Raw genomic sequence first — 9,220 nt, 5'->3', positions numbered from 1 at the left:
TCTAAGTTCACAAAGGGGGAACAGCCCCTTTCTGCACCCACTCATCTATAGGTGAGAGGGGAGACAAACAAAGCATTTTCGGTATTTTTTGCTTCAAAGTGATTTCCTGTCTAGGGAGTGAACATTTGCCTGTTTCTCGAAACATCCAAAGAGCCTTATGAATCCACAGGTCTGCCCAGAAACAAGTGATGAGGGCCCTGGGCAGCCAGTGGAAGCATGCTGGCCTTTCCACCTGCCTGGGGGACCTCCCCCTACTCATCCTGCCCCGTTAAAGGCAGCTTTGCTCAAGTGGCGGGTATTTCCAGCTTTGTGGCTTTCACTTCCACCTCTACGAGGTGGGCGGAGTGCCCTCCTGTGGACGAATCAGATTCCTTCTCAGCCCCAATTTCAAGAGGTGAGCCAGGGGCTCAGCGTCCCAGACACGCAGCAGGCAGCAGCAGCAGCAGCAGCAGCAGCAGCAGGAGAGGGGAAGACCAGAGGCCAGAACCATGGAAGACCAACGTGACCTCATCTCCAACCATGAGCAGATGCCCATGCTGAGCCAGCGCCCCAGAGCCCAGGAGAGGTACGTGTGAACGGCAGGAGAGAGCACACAAGCCTTGGACCGCACAGAGTGCGCAGGTGCTACGGGAGGAGCAGTAGACCGGGAGTCAGAGGAGGCATGGACTCGGGCTCTGACCCCAGTGCTAACTGGGTGATTTTGAGCAAGTCTCCAGCCCGCTCTGGGCTTCAGTTCTCCCTCCTGTAAAATGAGGGAGCTCCTCTAGGACAGGGGTTTTAACTTTCTATGCATCATGCACTTCTCTTCTGAAAATCGGGAGAGCTCTGGACTCCTTCCCTAGAGCTTCACACAATATCAGGAGCTTCACAGAGTCCCCTGAAGCTGGGCCATGAGGCCTAGGTTAGAAATTTTGGACCAGATTTTGAAAATAGTATGGATCCTAGATGGAGAAGCAGCTCATCATAGAGGACTTCCCTCCTAGTTACCATAAATTGCTATATGTGTTTATATCAAGGGAATTACAGTTGCAGGTGTCTGTAGAGTAGATGGAGACATTTGCCATCACAGGAGGGGATGTTGGAGGGGGATCAAAAAAGGGGGAGGGGGGCTCTGGCTAAATTTCTAGAAGGGACTGTGGGTTGATGTGGGTGGTACCCTGCCTGTGCCCCTCTCCCTTGCAGCAAGGGGCCAGCACAGCCATCCAGAGGACCCCTTCCCAACTCCAAGATGGCCTCATCCATCTGTTCCCCTGAAAAGAAAGGGGGGTGGTTAGAATGCAGCTACCCTAATGCCCCTGCTCCCCCAAATAATTCGCAAATTACAGGGACTTACAATTGTGATGTCAGCTGTTGCCAGGCAGAAATGGGTTTGGGAGAGACTCTCAGAGATGTCATGAGGAACTGCATACTGTGGGACAGGTAACTAGATAGAGACCTTTAGAGACCATTTTCACATCCTGTGAAAATCCTGGGGAATCCCATGGCTAGGAGAGCCGACTCTTACGAGGGCTGGATTCTGGTCCAGGTTCTGCTACTGTCATGTGTGACTTGTATAAATCAGTGTTTCTCTCTGGGTCTCAGTAGTAGTAATAATAATAATAACTATGACAGGAGTTATGATAATAGTTCCTATTCACTGTATACCTGTCACCAATCTTCAGTCACTGTTAGTCATTACTATGATTAATTTTGTGCCAGACATATAACTAAATGCTAAACTCAATCGTAATTCTCTTAGAAATCCTATGAGTTGGGTACTTTTATTATTCCCAGTTTTACATAAGAGAAAGTTGAGACATATCAGTAAGTGACTTACTTAAGTTATTACAGCTACTGAATATTGGAGCCAGAATTTGAACCCAGGACTAGTCTGATATCAAAGTTTGAGTTTATTCTACCATCTGACCTCCTTCTAGAGGCACGATTTGCAGGGAGGGGAGATGGGTCCCCCTCTGAGCTCAGGCCTCCCAGTGAGTTGCAGACCCAGCATGGGCTCAGTGAGCAGAAAGGGTGTCCCCTCGTCAAATCCTTGTCTAATTTTCCTTTTAGTTCAATTACTGCTTCTAAAAACTGTCCTGGCCTGTTTTGGACCCTTTTGTGAACACTTCTGCCTGGCAACATTTGTATCATGATTCCTGCTAGTTCTGGTTGGCTCCTGACTTTGGCCAATTATTATTACTAGTCAAGAAAGAGGCAGTAGAAAGGAGGAAGTGAAGAGAGGGGTGACAAGAATTGGCCTTTGTCTAGAACCAGGAGACAGGCAATCAAGATGCATAAAGAGGAAGGAAACCAGATGCTAAAGTTAACTGTTAACTCCTTTGAGATTAGTGCTCAGTGTTACTTATGGGGTGCTAACTACATGCTAGGTATGGAGTCGAGAGTTTTCCCCCCCGCTCTTATTTTATATAACAGCCCTTTGAGTAGAGTAGATGTTCTTACCTCAAGTTACTCACTCAGAGAGGTTAAGTGACTTGCCCCTGGTCCCCGAGCTAAGGGAGTGGCAGAACCAGGCTTCCAATCCAGGTTACATGGTCTCGTCTTCATTATGACTCTATAGAGTCTCAGGCCTTGTGAGAAACTGAGCTTCAGAGAGCGGATGGTGGGAGGCAGAGCTGGGGCTAGACTGGGGGTGGGGCTGCTGAGGGGGTGAGACTGTAGAGCTTGAACTCAGGCAAGACCCAGACTTGGGTGGACTTTTCACCACTTCAGAGGCCAGGCCACCCCTGTTCCTTGGGAAGGCCAACAAGTAGGATTTGTTTTCCCCTCCTGTCTGTTTTTCTCCTTTTCTCCACACAGGCTTTTTACTTTCTCCTTTGAGAATAATAATCCCTTGGGCTGGGCCTTGGCCCAGAAATCACAGAGGACTGACAAGCAGAGAGCCAGTGAGATTAAGCCATGTCTGTGATGTCATAAGTTACTAGGCAGCAGGGTGTTCCTGGAGGTTCCTAAACTAACCTTGCTGATTGCTGGAGTAAGCAGGGTGCAGTCTCGTCCTCAATTTCCAGTGGGGTCCTAGTAATCCTATCCCTGGGGTAGGTGGGAAAAAACAAACCGGTCAGGAACTCTCAGGGCCCTGGGGTGGGATCCTTACTTCCCCGGCATGTAATATGTACATGTGCCCTCAAAACTGTATCCAAGGCCAATAGCTCCAAGGGCTGGCCGAGGTCCAGCCACCCCTCCCTGTGCAGCCAGCCAGTCCAGAGAGCGTGAGACGTTCTCCCAGGTCAAACAGTCTCAGGCACCAAACTCCTGCTGAGATACGCCCCGCCCTGCTCCCTAACCCCATCCCCGGTAGATATTACCATTCAGAATACTTTTGTGGTCACAGACAGATCTTACTTCAGATGATGACCACCAAATTCTAGAATTGCTGAGGTGAGAGGTACCCATGAAACAGGCCCAGAGAATGGCAGAGATGTGCTCAGAGGCACAGGGAGTGTCTTGGGCAGAGGATGTGCTCCCACAGGGGGGTGGTCCCTGGCCCTTTTCCAGCCGGACATTGTCTGATGCACCCAACCCACTCCTAAAAATGGCAAGGCCTCACTTCTCTTTTTCAGGTGGGCTGCATGCTCTGCTGTCCAGGCCCTACTTCCTTCCTTCGTCTCTGATTTCACTGCAGGGGTTGGGTGCATAGTGGGTGCTGCCTGGAGGGCAGCCCTGATCCTCAGGAGATCCTCTGGTAGAGGGAACTTGGGGAGACCCTCCACCTCAACCCCTCATTGCACAGGTGGGACCAAGGCCTGGAGAAGACAAGGCACTTGTCCCTGGTTCTTCCCCATGCAGCCTAGGCCCAGGGGCAGCTCCAGGATTTCCACCTGGGAGGGCTATAGGGGCAGCACTGATTGGAGGTAGGGGGTCAGGGGAACGTCTTCAAGCTGCAGGTTCATAGGCACTTGTTTGTGTTTAAAGTGTGTGTTTGTTAGCGGTAGCTGAGGGCCGAGGGCTGGAAATGGGGGGCACACTCCCCACTCCCTGCTAGTCCTCGGGGCAGCCGCCTCCGCGGACCCTCTTCCGACCTATCTCCCCCGCCCCCAACAGCAAGTGCAGCCGTGGAGCCCTGTACACAGGCTTTTCCGTCCTGGTGGCTTTGCTCCTGGCCGGCCAGGCCACCACCGCCTACTTCCTGTACCAGCAGCAGGGCCGCCTGGACAAGCTGACAGTCACCTCGCGGAACCTGCAGCTGGAGAACATGCGCATGAAGCTTCCCAAACGTGCGTGCCCCACCTCTATCCCCACAGCCCTCACGCCCCCCGTCCCTCACCTCAGAAGACCCCTCATTCCTGCACCCAGCTGCGCCCGCCGTCCCTTCCCTCCGGTCTGGAATTCCAGTCCCTCATCTGGGTCTGAGATCTCGGTCCCCGGACCTGAGTGCCCTCTTCCCTGGGGCCACGCTCATGCTGTACCTTCTGCCCCATAGCCGCCAAGCCTCTGAGCAAGATGCGGGTCGCCACCCCGATGCTGATGCAGGCGCTGCCCATGGAAGGCCCGGAGGTAAGGCCAGCCCCAGGGCGGCGGAAGAGGGAAGCGTTACCTAGCCTGGATGGAGGGCAGGTGCCAAGGGACAGGGGAGGACAGCTGGCCCGGGAAAAGTAGAGCTGGAGAGGGGGTCCTGACTGCTGGGGAGGAGGAGGAACTCCAGAGGCGGGGGAGGAAGGAGCCTCTTGGGGCGCTCCCTGGGAAGAGGGCTCAGTCCCCCACAACTTACAAAATACTTCTCATTTCCCAGAGTGTCTCACAGTGCCTCCTATTCTCAAAGCCCTTGATATCATATATGGATAATGCTTCTGTTCACAAAACGATCTCCTGTCCACAAAGCCTTGGGCAGGAAAGCTTATGCAGAGTTGACGAACAGGCTACTGAGGCAGGAAGGTAGTGACTTGCCCGAGCTCTCACATTTGGAGGTGGCAGAGATGGGCCTGTTGAAAATCTGGGAATCCAAACTCTCACCCAGACCCCAGCTGCTGGCTCTGCTCTAGGGCCCCTCCTCCATGGGCCAGTGCTGGGAAACACCCTATTCCTTCCTTCCACAGCCCATGCAGAACGCCACCAAGTATGGCAACATGACACAGGACCATGTGATGCAGCTGCTCCTGGTGAGTGGAACCCGGCCAGGCATCCCTGACCTCCTGCCCCATCCCCATAAGCCCCCAGTGTGGCTATGCTTCAAGACCTGCACCATGCCTGGCTCACAGCAGACATTCAATATGGGATCACCAGATTAGTGAAGGAAGACAAGTGTGGCCCTTAAACGTTATATGAAGTCCAGACCCGCCACTCCCCGTTTTGTGTTTGGGATGGAGAAACCAAAGCCCAAAGTCTGGAAGTGACTTGCTGAAGATGCCTGTTTTTTCCTTCCCAAATTTTTGCTGCATGTCTACTCAGTGCAAGGCTCTGGACCCACAATCGGGAGCAATCAGATCCAGCTCCTAGTCCCATGGAGATCTCAGGCTAGCATGGGAGACAGACAAGTGACCAGGTGATGAGGGATGTGCAGGGAGCTTTGTGAGGAAAGTGGCCAAGGACCCAACCTATCTGGGTGGTTGGGATGAGGTCAAGGAAGTCCTCCTGAAGGAGGTGAGACCCGAAAGATTAATAGGAGCCTGCAAGGAGTAGAAGACTGAGGGTTATTGGTAGAACTGGGCCTGGAACTGGGTCTCCTGACTCCTAGCCCTGGGGTCTTGTAGCTGTGTAGCCAGATTACCTAGACCATCTTCCCTCCCCACTAGCTCCAACATGCTGAGGTCTGGGGTCCAGCCCTCAGAACGGAAGACCAGGGGAACATGGGCTGCACATTAAACCCTGCCTGCCAGGAAGCTTTTTAACCTTCCTTCCTGCCTTGCTACCCTGCAGAAGGCTGACCCCCTGAAGGTGTACCCGCAGCTGAAGGGGAGCTTCCCAGAAAACCTGAAACACCTTAAGGACACCATGGATGGCATGGACTGGAAGGTCAGCAGCTTCCCTGCCCTGGTGCCCTCCCTCTCCCGACATCTAGAGCAGCCCTGGGAAGAGGCGGGGTGAGCAGGGAAGCCTCCCTCTCCCGACATCTAGAGCAGCCCTGGGAAGAGGTGGGGTGAGCAGGGAAGCCTCCCTCTCCCGACATCTAGAGCAGCCCTGGGAAGAGGCGGGGTGAGCAGGGAAGCCTCCCTCTCCCGACATCTAGAGCAGCCCTGGGAAGAGGTGGGGTGAGCAGGGAAGCCATTCTCAGGGAGCTGGAGGCAGCTTACCAGCACCTAGAAAACCCCAGCCATGGAGGAGTGCTTGGAGTTGAGGAACCACCTCGACCAAGCCCTGTGGGGTCTCTAAGGAGGAACCAGGCTCCCGCTGGCCCTCCATGTCTCTGTCCCCAGGGACGAAGTCAGGCTGGGTTGGAGAGGGCTACTGAGCCTGACTCTTTGCCTTTATCCCCATTAGCTCTTTGAGAACTGGATGCATCAGTGGCTCTTGTTTGAAATGAGCAAGATCTCAGTGGAGGAGAAGCCCTTTGAAGTTCCACCAAAAGGTAGAGGGAATGGGAGCCTTGGGGAGGCAGGGTTTCTGGGAGCTCCCTCAGGGGTAGGGCCTTGGGCACTTCCTGATCCATGCACAGGACTCTCCCAGCCTCTCAGCTCTCACTCCTGTCTCTCCTGCCTGCTCTTCTGGGCTCGGCTGCCCCCAGCCCCCCATCCTGTCTGGGGTACAGAGTCCTCCCTTCAGGAGGTGACCCTCCTTGTGGAGGATGGTACTGCACAAGGGGGCCTGGAGCAAAAACCACCCAAAACATCCCAGGAGTCATGGCAATGACCTTCTCCACCCAGTACTGCGCCCTGCAGGTTCCCGTGAGAGGGCTGGGCTCATGAGTCTCACCCTTCAAAGGGACCTCTCCCAGGTCACACAGCCATCGGGTACTAGATAAGAGGGCCTTGGGGTTTTTCCATCTCATGGACAATGTATATCAGGGTTTTCAGCCCTAAAGCCTTTACGGGTCCTGTGTTCTCATCCTGGTGCTAATTTACTGTGTGACTTTGGGCAAGTCTCTTCCCTCTGGGCTTCAGTTTCAGAGGTGGAAGATCAACGGTCCACCCCTCTCTGGGCCTCGGATTCTCCATCATAGAGTCATAGAGGGCACATTGGATGCTATCTCGACCAACTCCCAGCTAATGTCTGAATCCCCTCTATAACATCCCCATCACATAGTAACCCCCACTTCTACTTGGACACCCCCAGTAATGCAAGCTCAGACTTACCAAGGTGTCCATTGCTTTTCTCTAGAAGTCAGAATCAGAGGTGCAATTCTAAACTTTAATAGGCATTGAGTGTTAGAAAAAATCATGTTCTGGGATGAATTAGCCACACAGCCATTCACTTCCTCTTTGATCCTGGACCTTGTTGGTTCAGGCCTCAGTTTCTCCATCTGTGCAATGGGTAGAGCAAGTACAGCCACTTGGACAGAAGGCATTAGGCCCACAGCAGTGGTATGTGGATCTCTGGTTCTGCTGAGACCCTGGCCCAGAGCTCGCTCACTCACTGTGTTCACCGTGCCTGTCGCTTCAGTACTGACCAAGTGCCAGAAAGAGGTCAGCCGCATCCCTGACATCCACCCGGGCATGTTCAGGCCCAAGTGCGACGAGAACGGCAACTATATGCCGCTCCAATGCTATGGGAGCATCGGCTACTGCTGGTGTGTCTTCCCCAACGGCACCGAGGTCCCCCACACCAGGAGCCGTGGGCACCATAACTGCAGCGGTAAGCAGTGGCCGCTGTGCCAGGAGCAGGAAGGACCAGGAAGGCTGAGGGGCAGGAGGTCCCTCCTGGCGCACATGGGGCCAGGACACTCGAGGTGACAACTCCTGGGGGGCAGCCACTCAGCCATGCATCCACCCACCTGTGCATTCCTTATCTGTTTGTGCATTTATTATTTCTCTCCTTTGCCCACACTCATCTACTTACTCATTTATCCTTCAGTCCTTCCACTTTACCCCTCCATGCATGCATCCAGGAGTCTCCAGATCCACCCATCTGATTTCATCACCCCCCTCCTTGGCCTTGCTCATTCAATTCCCCAGCCGCACTTCATTGCCGCTTGCAGCCATCCAACAAGCATCCTTCCATTCATGTCTGTTCTACCAAGCACCAGGCTCGTGGCGAGGTTGGGAAGAACTAGCCCGCCCAGGCCCCTTGTCAACGGGTGCGGTAGGCCGGGCTGCAACTAACAAGTGGAACTGTGCTCCTTTGCAGACCCACTGGAAATGGAGGATCTGTCGTCTGGGCTGGGCGTGTCCAAGCAGGATCTTGGTCAGGGTAAGGGCCCCTGCAGGGGATCTGGTCCCTAGCAGCTTATCCCCCGAGGGGCCTACTCGCTTGTGGGTAGATGACCCTGGGCCATTCTCCAAGATCTATTTCACAGATGAGGACCAACGTTGGGGGTTTCAGGGGCTATGACGGTCAGTACTTGTACCCAAGCAGGAGGCAGTGGAGGGTAAAGAGTCCTTGACAGCTCTGAGGCCACAAGATGCTGGGAAGGGGCAGCAACAACAGGTGACTCCAACCCTAACCTGCTGTGTCTCTCTCCGCAGTCATCCTGTGAGCACAGCAGACGCAGACGCCAGCACTCAGCCAGCCCTGCATGGCCACAGTTTCCCTGGCCCCCTACCCTAGCCCCTCTCCTTCCTTTGCACACCCCTCCCCTTGCCGTCTCCCACCCTGCACCTCATTCTATGAGACTCTGGAGCCTGGCTCTCCGTCATCCTTGGACACATCAAATCATCAGAACGGTATAGATTAACAATGCAGAAGGGCCCTGCTGCTCAAAACCCCATCTACTAGCAGGGACACAAGGCCCAGGGAGATGGACCATGAACCAGGCTGACCCCCACTTCTGACACCACATGGTGCTCCAAGATCTAGGCCCATGGAAGAGGTGGGCAGGTGTAGGGAGAAGGGATGGCAGTGACCCAAGCCCCAGGACGGACACCTCTGCTCTCCCCTCCCCCACTGGCCTCGGCCTTCCAGCCCGTTTAACTGGGGGGGAGGAGCCACCCTTTCCCTCTCCCCAGTATCACCCACCCAGGAAGAACCAGCCTCTCCACCCACAGCCCCTCCTTTCTACCAACCCCCAGTTCCGTCTGCGCAGCCAAGCTTGTCATCGGCCCTCAGGGCCATGGCGCCTGTGAGAATAAAAGGTAGTGAGTAGAACACTCCCAGTTCCCGGCTGCTCTGTTGGGTCCGGTTCGTTTCCCCGAAG

At 54.4% G+C, this 9,220-nt stretch overlaps 1 protein-coding gene across 2 annotated transcripts; it reads left to right on the top strand.

The window, feature by feature from the left end:
* Positions 1 to 302: 302 nt before the first annotated feature.
* CD74 (CD74 molecule) lies at positions 303 to 9,173 on the top strand. 2 transcript variants are annotated; one of them, XM_082380134.1, is made up of 9 exons: positions 303 to 565; positions 4,039 to 4,211; positions 4,418 to 4,491; positions 5,031 to 5,093; positions 5,851 to 5,946; positions 6,412 to 6,499; positions 7,531 to 7,722; positions 8,215 to 8,277; positions 8,553 to 9,173. In XM_082380134.1, the coding sequence occupies exons 1-9, from the start codon at positions 489 to 491 to the stop codon at positions 8,561 to 8,563; spliced, it is 837 nt and encodes a 278-aa protein (XP_082236260.1). In that variant the 5' UTR covers positions 303 to 488; the 3' UTR covers positions 8,564 to 9,173. The 2 variants fall into 2 exon arrangements, with proteins under 2 accessions (XP_082236260.1, XP_082236261.1); XM_082380135.1 differs by lacking the exon at positions 7,531 to 7,722 and having other exon boundaries at positions 310 to 565.
* The last annotated feature ends 47 nt before the right edge of the window (positions 9,174 to 9,220 follow it).

Source organism: Balaenoptera borealis (assembly GCF_965194805.1).
Source record: "Balaenoptera borealis genome assembly, chromosome: 2".
In the NCBI taxonomy this organism is placed as follows: Eukaryota; Metazoa; Chordata; class Mammalia; order Artiodactyla; family Balaenopteridae; genus Balaenoptera; species Balaenoptera borealis.
This window is presented reverse-complemented; position numbering and strand designations above follow the sequence as displayed.

Bases quoted from the DNA above. Each gene is read 5' to 3' on its own strand.
- CD74 (XM_082380134.1), top strand. From the start codon at position 489: ATGGAAGACCAACGTGACCTCATCTCCAACCATGAGCAGATGCCCATG. The intron at 566-4,038 runs GTACGTGTGAAC...CGCCCCCAACAG, and splicing joins CGCCCCAGAGCCCAGGAGAG to CAAGTGCAGCCGTGGAGCCC. The intron at 5,094-5,850 runs GTGAGTGGAACC...GCTACCCTGCAG, and splicing joins ATGTGATGCAGCTGCTCCTG to AAGGCTGACCCCCTGAAGGT.